The sequence below is a fragment of the Manacus candei genome, unplaced genomic scaffold (genome assembly GCF_025592945.1).
Source record: "Manacus candei isolate 608988 ecotype Guabito, Panama unplaced genomic scaffold, ASM2559294v1 h1tg000482l, whole genome shotgun sequence".
NCBI lineage: Eukaryota > Metazoa > Chordata > Aves > Passeriformes > Pipridae > Manacus > Manacus candei.
In genome coordinates, this window is record NW_026138530.1 from 1 (window position 1) to 13784 (window position 13784).

At 70.1% G+C, this 13784-nt stretch overlaps 1 protein-coding gene across 1 annotated transcript in view; it reads right to left on the reverse strand.

Annotated features, from left to right (window-relative positions):
- Nucleotides 1-544: 544 nt before the first annotated feature.
- Nucleotides 545-13784, reverse strand: part of LOC127465765 (pre-mRNA-splicing factor SYF1-like) — a gene marked incomplete at its 3' end in the record, with an annotated part of 28811 nt that continues 15571 nt past the window's right edge. The window contains 10 exon segments of the mRNA XM_051776290.1: nucleotides 545-614; nucleotides 616-640; nucleotides 1797-1923; nucleotides 3586-3757; nucleotides 4830-4952; nucleotides 6097-6287; nucleotides 7545-7707; nucleotides 11077-11190; nucleotides 12257-12388; nucleotides 12970-13101. Coding sequence (XP_051632250.1) covers nucleotides 545-614; nucleotides 616-640; nucleotides 1797-1923; nucleotides 3586-3757; nucleotides 4830-4952; nucleotides 6097-6287; nucleotides 7545-7707; nucleotides 11077-11190; nucleotides 12257-12388; nucleotides 12970-13101 — 1249 coding nt within the window.

The following is a 13784-nucleotide window of genomic DNA, read 5'->3' on the forward strand; positions in this document are numbered from 1 at the left end:
GTCCCCAAATCCCTGTATCCCCCCCATGTCCCCCCCCCATCCTGTATCCCCCCAATGTCCCCTCCCAGTGCCCCCCTCCATCCCTGTATCCCCCCCATGGCCCCCCCAGTGCCCCCCCATCCCAAATGCCCCCAAACTGTGGTCCCCCCATCCCTGTGCCCCCCCAGTCCCCTGCAGTGTCCCCCCTGTGCCCACCCCGGTCCCAGTGTCCCCTCCCAGTGCCCCCCCCGTGCCCCACCCGGTCCCAGTGCCCCTCCCATCACCCCCGTGCCCCCCCAGTCCCTGCATTGCCCCCCCTGTGCCCCCCCCCGGTCCCAGTGCCCCCCTGTGCCCCCCCGTGCCCCCCCAGTCCCTGCAGTGCCCCCCCCCGTGCCCCACCCCGGTCCCAGTGCCCCTCCCAGTGCCCCCCCCGTGCCCCACCCCGGTCCCAGTGCCCCTCCCAGTGCCCCCCCTGTGCCCCCCCCTGGTCCCAGTGCCCCCCTGTGCCCCCCCGGTCCCAGTGCCCCTCCCATCCCCCCCGTGCCCCCCCGTGCCCCCCCGGTACCGTCGGGTTCGTCGCCCTCGTCCTCGCCCAGGTCGATCTCCTCGGGGTTCCCCTGCTGGGACAGGGGTGGGCTCTGCCCCCGGGGGGGCCTCGGCCCTGCACCCCCCCATCAGCACCCAGAGACCCCCGTCAGCACCCATGGGGGGCACCCAGAGACCCCATCCCCCCATCAGCACCCATGGGGGGCACCCAGAAACCCCATCCCCCCATCAGCACCCAGAGACCCCCCCTTGTCCCCCCATCAGCACCCATGGGGGGGCACCCAGAGACCCCCCTTGTCCCCCCATCAGCACCCAGAGACCCCCCCTTGTCACCCCCCAAAGGGGGGGCACCTGAAGCCCCCCATGGCCCCCTGAAGTGGGGACACAGCAGGGGGGGAGCTGGGGGGGACTGGGGGGGCTCCAGGACAGGGGTGGGATGGGGGGGGGAGGGGATCCCGACCATGGAGGGGGAGGGGACACGGGGACCCCCCAGGGGTGAGCTGGGACCCCCCACCCACAGGGACCTGCCCTGGAGGGGGGACCCGCCCACCTGGGGGGGGAAGGGAGCCACAGGGCGGGGCTGTGAGGCCACGCCCACCTCACCTGGGGGGAACACCTGGGGGGGGTCAGGTGGGCATGGCCAGGTCACCTGAGAGCACGGGGGGGGAGGGGGGGGAAGGGGGGGCAGGTGTGGGTGGGTGGAGTCAGAGCACCTGAGCAGGGGCACCTGCTGGGGGTGGGGCAGGGGGGTGTGGCCATGGGCGTGGTCATTTACCTGACAAATGGCACCTGCTGGGGGTGGGGCAGGGGTGGCTGGGTGTGGCCATGGGTGTGGTCACGTGACAGTACCTGATGTGGTGGGGCAGGGGGTGGGTGTGGCAGTGGGTGTGGCCGTGGGTGTGGCCATGGGTGTGGTCACTCACCTGCTGGGGTGGAGCAGTGGGTGTGGCCATGGGCGTGGTCACCTGACAGTACCTGATGTGGTGCTGGGGCAGGAGGTGGGTGTGGCAGTGGGTGTGGCCATGGGTGTGGTCACCTGACTACCTGATGTGGGGGGTGGGGCAGAGGGTGGGTGTGGCAGTGGGTGTGGCCATGGGTGTGGTCACCTGACAGTACCTGTTGTGGGGGTGGGGCAGGGGGTGGGGTGTGGCAGTGGGTGTGGCCGTGGGCGTGGTCACTCACCTGACGAACAGCACCTGCTGGGGGGTGGGGCAGGGGTGGGTGGGGCAGTGGGTGTGGCAGTGGGTGTGGCCGTGGGCATGGTCACTCACCTGACGAACAGCACCTGCTGGGGGGGCCGGGGCGCGTCCCGCTGGGCCTCGGCCGCCAGAGCCTCGGCCCTCTGCTCCAGCAGCTTCATGTCATCCAGGCCACTCTGCCCCGGGGCCAGGTCGGACACTGCACCCCAAAAACACAGGGAGGGGTCAGGGGAGCCTTGGGAACCCCCCAAAAACAGGGAGGGGTCAGGGGAGCCTTGGGAACCCCCCCAAAACAGGGAGGGGTCAGGGGAGCCTTGGGAACCCCCCAAAAACAGGGAGGGGTCAGGGGAGCCTTGGGAACCCCCCCAAAACAGGGAGGGGTCAGGGGGCCGTGGGACCCCCCTCACACCCCCCTGACTCCCCCTGGGACTCCCCCAAAAGAGGGATGGGGTTGGGGGGGCCACGGGAACTGCCAGAAAACATGGATGGGGTCGGGGGGACCGTGGGAACCCACGGGGGGCTGGGATGGGGACACCCCAACACCCTGGGGACACCCTGGGGACACCCCAACACCCTGGGGACACCCTGGGGACACCCTGGGGACACCCTGGGGACACCCTGGGGACACCCCAGCTCAGGGGCACCCCAGAGCAAGCTCGTGACCCCTCTGTGACCTTGGGGACACCCCCATGACCCTGGGGATGCCCTGGCACAGGTGGGGGGGACGGGGGCACCCAGGACACCCACGGGGGTCAGGGGACACCCCTGGGGACACCCCTGGGGACACCCCTGGGGACAAGAGCACCCCACAGCACCCACGTGGCCCTGAGGACCCCCCCCCCCCCCGTGGCCTTAGGGACGTGCCAGCACGTGGCACCCCCGGGGCCTTTGGGACACCCTGGCACAAGTGGGGGGGATCAGGGGACACCTGGGGACACCCCAGCATGGGGGCACCTCCAACATACAGCACCCACATGAGCTGGGGACCCCCCCAGCCCCAGGGACACCCCTGGGGACACCCCTGGGGACACCCCTGGGGCCACCCCTGGGGCCACCCCTGGGGCCACGGGCGTGTTCTCTAAACCTGTGTCCCCCCTGCCCTGGGCCTCCCCCTGCCCCCCTGTGTCTCCCCAGCCCCGTGCCACTCCCCTGCCCTCCCCAGTGTCCCCCCTACCCACCCTGTGCCCTCCCTGCCTCATGCCATCCCCCTGCCCTCCCCCTGTGCCCCCCCTGCATCCCCCCTGTCCCGTGCCACCCCCCTGCCCTCCCCTGTGCCCCCCCTGCATCCCCCCAGCCCCGTGCCACCCCCCTGCCCTCCTCGGTGCCCCCCCTATCCACCCTGTGCCCTCCCTGCCCACCCAGTGCCCCCCCTGCATCCCCCCTGTCCCGTGTCCCCCCCCTCTGCCCTCCGTGGTGCCCCCCCTGCATCCCCTCTGTCCCGTGCCACCCCCCTGCCCTCCGTGGTGCCCCCCCTGCATCCCCCCTGTCCCGTGTCCCCCCCCCCTGCCCTCCGTGGTGCCCCCCCTGCATCCCCCCAGCCCCGTGCCAACCCCCTGCCCTCCGTGGTGCCCCCCCTGCATCCCCCCTGTCCCGTGCCACCCCCTGCCCTCCTCGGTGCCCCCCCTATCCACCCTGTGCCCTCCCTGCCCACCCAGTGCCCCAGTGCCCCCCCTGCATCCCCCCAGCCCCGTGCCACCCCCTGCCCTCCCCCGTACCCCCCCTGCATCCCCCTTGTCCCGTGTCCCCCCCCTGCCCTCCTCGGTGCCCCCCCCTATCCCTCCCTGTGCCCTCCCTGCCCACCCCGTGCCCCCCCTGCATCCCCCCTGTCCCATGTCACCCCGGTGCCGCCGTGCCCGCTGACCTGTGCCGGTGGCGCTGCCCGAGGCCTTGAGCATCTGGGAGGCCATGAAGTTGACCTGGGTGTTGTAGGTGGCCTGGACGCTGCGCTTGATCCGCAGCATCTCCCGGATCGTGTCCTCGTTGCCGTGGCGGATCTCGAACTCCTTCCACGTCTGCCAGAAGCTGCCTGTGATCTGGGGGGGGGGGGCACAGCGGGTCAGGGGGGGGACCACGGCACCCCGGGGACACCCCCTGAGGGGATGGGGACACCCCTGGGGACGCCCCTGGCACCTCGGGGACACCCCCGGGGGGATGGGGACACCCCTGGGGACACCCCTGGGGACACCCCTGGCACCTCGGGGACACCCCCGGGGGGATGGGGACACCCCTGGGGACACCCCTGGTAGTTTGGGGACACCCCCTGAGGGGATGGGGACACCCCTGGGGACACCCCTGGCACCTTAGGGACACCCTCGGGGGGCATAGGGACAGTTTTGGGGACACCCCAGCAGAGGTGAGGGGGGCAGAGAGGACTTGGGGACACCCCCGGGGGGATGGGGACACCCCTGAGGACGCCCCCTGGCACCTTGGGGACACTCCCCGGGAGGATGGGGACAGCCCTGGGGACACCCTGGCACCTTGGGGACACCCCGGGGGGATGGGGACACCCCTGGGGACGCCCCTGGCACCTTGGGGACACCCCCGGGGGGATGGGGACACCCCTGGGGGCGCACCTGGCACCTTGGGGACACCCCCGGGGGGATGGGGACACCCCTGGGGACGCCCCTGGCACCTTGGGGACACCCCCGGGGGGATGGGGACACCCCTGGGGGCGCACCTGGCACCTTGGGGACACCCCCGGGGGGATGGGGACACCCCCGGGGATGCCCCTGGCACCTTGGGGACCCCCCAGGGGGATGGGGACACCCCTGAGGACACCCCTGGCACCTTGGGGACACCCCAGCACAGGGGCATCCCAGAGCAACTGTGGGACACCCCTGTCACCCTGAGCACACCCACAGGGTTGGTGTAGATGTGCCCCCCCAGGTGCCCCCCATGCCCCCCGTGCCCCCTCACCCGGGGGTCGCAGATCTGGGAGCAGTAGGTGTAGATGTGACCCCTGTGTGACCCCTGTGTGACCCCTGTGCCCCCCCATGCCCCCCCCGTGCCCCCTCACCCGGGGGTCGCAGATCTGGGAGCAGTAGGTGTAGATGTGCCCCCCCAGGTGCCCCCCATGCCCCCCATGCCCCCCCCGTGCCCCCTCACCCGGGGGTCGCAGATCTGGGAGCAGTAGGTGTAGATGGCCCGGGCCCGATCCACCTCGCCCAGCTTGCACTCCATGTCGGCGAAGCGCAGGCACAGCTCCCGCGCCGCGTCGTCCCCCAGCACCTGGGGGCACAGCACACACACCTGTGCCACCTGTGCCACCTGTGCCACCTGGCACCACCTGGGACCACCTGTGCCACCTGGGACCACCTGGCACGACCTGGGACCACCTGGGACCACCTGGCACCATCTGGGACCACCTGGGACCACCTGGCACCGCCCAGGCCCACCTGTGCCCACCTGGCACTACCTGGGACCACCCAGGACCACCTGGCACTACCTGGGACTACCTGGCACTACCTGGGACCACCTGTACCACCTGGCACCACCTGGGACCACCTGGGACCACCTGGCACTACCTGTGCCCACCTGGCACTACCTGGGACCACCCAGTACCACCTGGCACTACCTGGGACTACCTGGCACTACCTGGGACCACCTGTGCCACCTGGCACCACCTGGGACCACCTGGGACCACCTGGCACTACCTGGGACCACCTGGGACGCACCTGTGCCCACCTGGCACCGCCCGGACCCACCTGCCCCCCACCAGACCTGCCAGGGCCCCCCCAGCCCGGCACCCACGTGGTGTCAACAGATCCCTGTGCCCCTGTGCCATCCCCAGCCCCCCCTGGTGCCCCTTGTCACCCCCCAGGTGCCCCTTGTCCTTGTCACCCCCCTGGTGCCCCTTTGTCACCCCCAGGTGCCCCTTGTCACCCCCAGCCCCCCCAGGTGCCCCCACCGCCCCTGGTGCCTCTTGTCACCCCCCTGGTGCCCCTTGTCACCACCAGCCCCCTGAGATGCCCCCCCCCAGTGCCCCTTTGTCACCCCCAGATGCTCCTCGTCACCCTCCAGCCCCCTCAGGGTGCCCCCACCACCCCTGGTGCCTCTTGGCAACTGCTGGTGCCCCTTTGTCACCCCCCAGCCCCCCAGTGCCCCCCCAGTGCCCCCATGCCCACCTCGATGGCCCGCTGGTAGATGGGCCGGGTGTGGGTGACCCCCGAAGAGCTCCCCCAGTGCCCCCCAGTGCCCCCCCCAGTGCCCCCCAGTGCCCCCCAGTGCCCCCCATGCCCACCTCGATGGCCCGCTGGTAGATGGGCCGGGTGTGGGTGACCCCGAAGAGCCCCCCAGTGCCCCCCAGTGCCCCCCAGTGCCCCCCCAGTGCCCCCCCAGTGCCCCCCCAGTGCCCCCCCAGCCCCGTGCCCACCTCGATGGCCCGCTGGTAGATGGGCCGGGTGTGGGTGACCCCGAAGAGCTCGGCTGCCCGGCGGATGTAGATGTGGAACATGTCCCGCTGCTGCTCGGGGGGCACTGCCCGGGTGCCCCTCTCGTACACGCCCATGGCCCGGCGCGCCAGCCCGAACTGCTCCTCCAGCCGCGCGTACAGCAGGTAGATGGCTGGGGGGGCACCGACAGGGACCGCCTGGCACACCTGGGCACACACCTGGGCACGCCTGGCACCCACCTGGGCACACCTGGAACCCCCCTGGGCACACCTGGAACTCCCTGGACACAGCTGGAACCCCCCTGGGCACACCTGGAACTCCCTGGACACAGCTGGAACCCCCCTGGGCACACCTGGCACACCTGGGCACACCTGGGCACACCTGGCACCCACCAGGGCACACCTAGGCAGCCACTTGGGCACACCTGGGCACACCTGGGCACCTATGGAACCCACCTGGGCACACCTGGGCACCTATGGAACCCCCCTGGGCACACCTGGCACCCCCCTGGGAATATCTGGGCACCCACCTGGGCACAGCTGGGCACTCACCTGGGCATACCTGAGCACACCTAGGCACCCCTGGAACCCACCTGGGCACACATCCAGGCACCCCAGCATGGCTGGGGGGGCACCATCAGTGCCCATCTGGGCACACACCTGAGCACCTGCCCAGCACCCCCCCAGACAGCCTGACATGGCTGGGGGGGTACCTGTTGCTGCCCACCTGGGCACACACCTGGACACCCTGCTGGGCCCTGCCCAGCACCCACCTGGGCACAGCCATCGGGGCACACCTGGTGCACACCTGGGCACCGCTGTCAGGGCACACCTGGTGCACTCCTGGTGCACACCTGGTGCACACCTGGGCACAGCTGTCAGGGCACACCTGGGCACACCTGTCAGGGCACACCTGGGCACCGCTGTCAGGGCACACCTGGTGTACACCTGGGCACACCTGGGCACACCTGTCAGGGCACACCTGTCAGGGCACACCTGGGCACCGCTGTCAGGGCACACCTGGTGCACTCCTGGTGCACACCTGGTGCACACCTGGGCACAGTTGTCAGGGCACACCTGGTCACCCACCCGGGCCCCCCAACATGGCCAAGGGGGCACAGCTGTCCCCCGCAGCCCCCCCATACCTGGATGGGCACCTGGCCTGGCACCCCTCTGACCCCCCCTGTCCCCCCACGCCCTGAGGGGCACCAGCCCTGACCCCCCCCCAACCCCCCCACAGCCCCTCCGTGCTCGGCCGGGCACCCCCCACCCCAACCCTGCTGTGCCCCCTCCCTGTGCCCCCCGTGCCCTCCGTGCCCTCCCAGAGCCCCCCCGGGCCCCCCGTGCCCCCTGTACCCCCCCCATGCCCTCCATGCCCCCTGTGCCCCCCCATGACCCCTGGGCCCCTCGTGCCCCCCGTGCCCCCTTACTCTTGGCGTGCTGGGGGGGGCACCCGTCCAGCGCCTGCTCGAACAGGTCCCGCGCCCGCTCCAGCTTCCGGCCCCCGTAACGGGCCACGAACTTGGACAGGTACGTGAGCCACAGGTCACCCACGTGCGGCCACCGGAACAGGGCGATGCCACGCTCGTAGGCCTGGGGACACATGGGGACGGTGTCACCATGGGGACAGGGACACAGGGACACAGGGATGGGGACAGGGACATGAGCCACAGGTCACCTGCGATGCCACGCTCATACGCCTGGGGACACGGGGACAGTGTCACCACAAGGGCACGGATGGCATCACTGCTGGGACAGGGACAGTGTCACTGCTGGGACAGTGACACAGGGACGGTGTCACCACAAGGGCACGGATGGCATCGCTGCTGGGACAGGGACAGTGTCACTGCTGGGACAGGAATGGTGTCACCGCTGGGACAGGGACACAGGGACAGTGTCATCATCAGGGACAGGGACAGGGACAGGGACAGCACTGGGACAGACACACACAAACAGTCATCACAGAGCATATGGGGACAGGGACAATGTCACCACAGGGACACAGGGACAGGGACACGAGCTACAGGTCACCCACTGCGGCCACTGGAACAGGGTGATGCCACCCTCACAGGCCTGGGGACATGGGGACAGGGATGCTGTCACCACTAGGACAAGGACATAGAGACTGTCACCACAGGGACAGGGACAGAAACACAGGGACAGGGACACAAGGACAGGGACACAGGGACAGAGACACAAGCCACAGGTCACCCACTGCGGCCACTGAACAGGGCAATGCCACCCTCACAGGCCTGGGGACGTGGGGACAGCGACAGTGTCACCACTGGGACAGGGACAGTGTCACCAGCAGGGGTGTGAAGACAAGGGCAGTGTCACCACAGGGACAGTGTCACCACAGGGACAAGGACAGTATCACCAACAGGGATGTGAACACAAGGACAGTGTCACCACAGGGACAGTGTCACACTAGGGCTGTGGTCACAGGTACGCTGTCACCACAGGGACACCGTCACCAGCGGGACAGGGCAGTGCCACGTTCATGTGCCTGAGGGGACAGAGGGACCTGGGGACACAGACATGGCACAGGGTCACCCCTGGGTGCTGCCCTGACACCGTGTCACTGCCTGGCACCACTTGTCACCACCACTGTCACCACCACTGCCATCACTCCGACACCGTGTCACCACCTGGCACTGCAGTCACCATCTGACTGTCATCTGTCCCTGACACTGACACTGCTCCCCTGACACTGCTGTCACCCCTGTCACCACCCTGTCACCACCCTGTCACCACCCTGCCACCCCTGGCAGTACTCTGACAACACTGTCACCACCCTGTCACCACCCTGTCACCACCCTGCCACTACCACTGCCACCCCAAAACAGATGTCCCTGCCCTGCCACCGCTGTCACCACCCTGTCGCTGCTACCACTGCCCTGACACTGCCCTGACACTGCTGTCACAGTCCTGACACTGCCACCATCATCCTGACACCGCTGTCACCACCCCTGCCACCCCCCCCACGTCACCCTGCCACCACTGTCACCCTGACCCCTGGCACAACTGCTGTCAGTGCTGCCAACGCCGTCACCTCTGTCACTGCTGGCACCCCGTCACCACCCCTGTCACTGCTGCCACCTCCTGTCACCACTCCTGTCACTGCTGCCATCCCCTGTCACTGCTGTCATCCCCTGTCACCACCCCTGTCACTGCTGCCACCTCCTGTCACTGCTGCCACCCCCCTGCCAACACTGCCACCCGTCACTGCTGCCACCTCTGTCACTGCTACCCCCTCCTGTCACTGCTGCCACCCCCTGTCACTGCTGCCACCCCCTGTCACCACCCCTGTCACTGCTGCCACCCCGTCACTGCTGCCACCCCCCTGCCAATGCTGTCACCCCTGTCACTGCTGCCACCCCCCTGCCAACACTGCCACCCCCTGTCACTGCTGCCACCCCCTGTCACCACTCCTATCACTGCTGCCACCCCCCTGTCACTGCTGCCACCCCCCTGTCACTGCTGCCACCCCCTGTCACTGCTGCCACCCCCCTGCCAATGCTGTCACCCCTGTCACTGCTGCCACCCCCTGTCACTGCTGCCACCTCCTGTCACTGCTGCCACCTCCTGTCACTGCTGCCACCCCCCCTGCCAACACTGCCACCCCTGTCACTGCTGCCACCCCGTCACCACTCCTGTCATTGCTGCCACCCCCTGTCCCTGCTGCCACCCCCTGTCACCCCCCTGCTGCCGGGAGCCCCAGGGCCATCCCAGGATGTCGTGCCCCTGCTGTCCCCACAGCCCTCCCCGGACACAGGGTCACCACCCTGTCCCCAACCCCCACCCTGGGGTGTCCCATCCAACTCCTCAGCCACGGGGTGTCCCCTGTCACCTTCACACTGTGTCCCCAAGTGTCCCCAGCATCCCTGTCACCTCGAAGCTGTCCCTGAAGCACCCGTGCTCCTCCAGCCATGGGGTGCTCCCAGCCCCTCCCTCAGGGTGCCCCCAGCCCCCCTGTCCCCAGGTGTCCCCAGGTGTCCCCAGGCTGTCCCCAAGCTGTCCCCAGGTGTCCCCAGGCTGTCCCCAGGTGTCCCCAGGTGTCCCCAGGCTGTCCCCAAGCTGTCCCCAGGTGTCCCCAGGCTGTCCCCAGGTGTCCCCAGGTGTCCCCAGGCTGTCCCCAAGTTGTCCCCAGGTGTCCCCAGGCTGTCCCCAGGTGTCCCCAGGTGTCCCCAGGCTGTCCCCAAGCTGTCCCCAGGTGTCCCCAGGCTGTCCCCAAGTGTCCCCCATGTCCCCCTGTCACCTCGAAGCTGTCCCTGAAGCGCCCGTGCTCCTCCAGCCATGGGGTGCTCCCAATCCCTCCCCCGGGGTGCCCCCAGCCCCCCTGTCCCCAGGTTGTCCCCAGGTGTCCCCAGGTGTCCCCAGGCTGTCCCCAGGTGTCCCCCCCATCACCTCGAAGCTGTCCCTGAAGCGCCCGTGCTCCTCCAGCCATGGGGTGCTCCCAACCCCTCCCCCGGAGTGCCCCCAGCCCCTCTGGCCCCAGGTATCCCCAGGTGTCCCCAGGTGTCCCCAAGCTATCCCCAGGTGTCCCCAGGCTGTCCCCAAGCTGTCCCCAGGTGTCCCCAGGCTGTCCCCAGGTGTCCCCAGGTGTCCCCCCCATCACCTCGAAGCTGTCCCTGAAGCGCCCGTGCTCCTCCAGCCATGGGGTGCTCCCAATCCCTCCCCCGGGGTGCCCCCAGCCCCCCTGTCCCCAGGTTGTCCCCAGGTGTCCCCAGGTGTCCCCAGGCTGCCCCCAGGTGTCCCCAGGCTGTCCCCAGGTGTCCCCCTGTCACCTCGAAGCTGTCCCAGAAGCGCCCGTGCTCCTCCAGCCACAGGGTGCTCCCAGCCCCTCCCTCAGGGTGCCCCCAGCCCCCCTGTCCCCAGGCTGTCCCCAGCTGTCCCCAGGCTGTCCCCAGGTGTCCCCAGGTGTCCCCAGGTGTCCCAGGTGTCCCCAGGTGTCCCCCTCACCTTGAAGCTGTCCTCGAAGCGGCCGTGCTCCTCGAGCAGCAGGGCGTAGTTGATGACGATCTGGGGGGTGGCGATGCGCAGGTCCAGGATGCGCTCGTACACCGCCCGCGTCGACTGCGGGCACGGGGGGGTCAGGGGGGCAGGGGGGACACCCCCACAGCCACCCCGGGGACAGTGACACCCCCACAGCCACCCCAGGGCAGTGACACCCCCACAGCCACCCCAATGACAGTGACACCCCCACAGCCACCCCAATGACGATCTGGGGGGTGGCGATGCGCAGGTCCAGGATGCGCTCGTACACCGCCCGCGTCGACTGCGGGCACCAAGGGGTCAGGGGGGCAGGGGGGACACCCCCACAGCCACCCCGGGGACAGTGACACCCCCACAGCCACTCTGGGGACAGGGACACCCCCACAGCCACCTCAATGACAGGGACACCCCCAGAGCCACCCCAGTGACAGGGACACCCCCACAGCCACCCCAATGACAGTGACAGTGACACCCCCACAGTCACCCCAATGACAGTGACACCCCCACAGCCACCCTGGGGACAGTGACACCCCCACACCCACCCCAGGGACAGTGACAGTGACACCCCACAGCCACCCCGGGGACAGTGACACCCCCACAGCCACCCCAGGGCAGTCACTCCCTGCCCCACCCCAGGGACAGTCTCCCCTCTGCCCAGCACCTGCTCCGGGCTCAGCACCCACGGGAGGTCTCCTCGTGTCAGCCCTGTCCCCCCCGTGTCCCCCTCGTGTCCCCAGGTGTGTCCCCCCCATGTCCCCAGGTGCCCTGTGGGGTGTGTGCCCACCTGGAAGGTGCCCAGGCTCTCCCCTTGTCCCCAGGCTCTCCCCCCTGTCCCCAGGTGTCCCCCCCATGTCCCCAGGTGCCCTGTGGGGTGTGTGCCCACCCGAAAGGTGCCCAGGCTCTCCCCCTGTCCCCAGGTGTCCCCCCCTGTCCCCAGGTGTCCCCAGGTGCCCTGTGGGGTGTGTGCCCACCCGAAAGGTGCCCAGGCTCTCCCCCTGTCCCCAGGTGTCCCCCCCTGTCCCCAGGTGTCCCCAGGTGCCCTGTGGGGTGTGTGCCCACCCGAAAGGTGCCCAGGCTCTCCCCCTGTCCCCAGGTGTCCCCCCCTGTCCCCAGGTGTCCCCAGGTGCCCTGTGGGGTGTGTGCCCACCTGGAAGGTGCCCAGGCTCTCCTCCAGGTCAGCCAGCATGGACCACACCCTGAGGGATTTGTAGAGCCGGTTCTGGACGGGCTCGGAGCTGTCGAAGTACTCGGCACGTTTGGCCGGCAGGGCCGTGGCTTTCTGAGGGGAGGGGGCACAGGGGGCTCAGGGGGGGCTCAGGGGGGGGCACAGGGGGCTCAGGGGGGGCCCCAAACCCCCCAAACTCCCCCCCCAGAGCCCCCAGCCCTGCGGTCCCACCTGAGGACAAAGGTGTCCCTCGGGGCTTCTCTGGCTGCGCCCCCTGCTCCCAGTCCCCCCCCCCTCACATTCTGGGGTTCCCCCCCATTTCGAGGGGTCATGTAGAGGGTCCCCCAAGTCCCCAACCCCCCCCCAGCCCCCCTCTCCCTCCCCCCCAGATCCCAGCCCTGACATCCCACCTGGGAGAGGGGTGGCCACTGGCAGTTCCCTGCCCCCAGACCCCTGTATTTCAGGGACCCCCCATTTTTGGGTTCCCCCCCCACTCTGGTGCCCCCCCCCGGGGTTTTTGGGGCCCCCCCTCACCCGGAGCACCCCCAGAACCTCCTCATGCTCCAGCTCCAGCTCCCATAACTCGTGCCCCCCACCCTCAACACCCCCCATTTTTTGGGTCTCCCTCTCGTTTTTGGGGTCCCCTCCCCCTCACTCTGGTGCCCCCCCCCGGGGTTTTTGGGGCCCCCCCTCACCCGGAGCACCCTCAGGGCCTCCTCGTGCCGGTGGTGCCGCAGCTCCAGCTCCCCAAACTCGCACCAAACGGCCGCCAGGTCCTCCACCCTCCGGAACCGCACCCGGGTGGCCCTGGACAGGATGGCCCGGGCCTGGGGGGGCAGGGGGGGTCAGGGGGGGTCACAGGCCTGGGGGGGACATGGGGGGGTCAGGGGGGGTCACAGGCCTGGGGGGGGCATAGGGGGGTCAGGGGGGGTCACAGGATGGCCCTGGCCTGGGGGGGGACATGGGGGGGACAGGGGGGGGGGGTCACAGGATGGCCCTGGCCTGGGGGGACGGGGGGGGTCAGGGGGGGTCACAGGATGGCCCTGGCCTGGGGGGGCAGGGGGGGTCAGGGGGGGTCACAGGGCTGGGGGGCACATGGGGGGGTCAGGGGGGGTCACAGGATGGCCCTGGCCTGGGGGGACGGGGGGGGGTCAGGGGGGGTCACAGGATGGCCCTGGCCTGGAGGGGACATGGGGGGGTCACAGGATGGCCCTGGCCTGGGGGGGCAGGGGGGGGGCAGGGGGGGTCACAGGATGGCCCTGGCCTGGGGGGGTCGGGGGGGGGTCAGGGGGGGTCACAGGATGGCCCTGACCTGGGGCCCCAGGCAGGTTTAGGGGGCCCAGAGGGCAGTGTGGGGGCCCCAGGCAGGTTTGGGGGTCCTGGGGGCAGTGTGGGGTTCCCAGGCAGGGTTGGGGGGTCCCAAGGGCAGTGTGGGGGTCTCAAGCAGGGTTTGGGGGTCCCAGGGGCAGTGTGTGGGTCCCAGGCAGGTTTGGGGGGTCCTGGGGGCAGC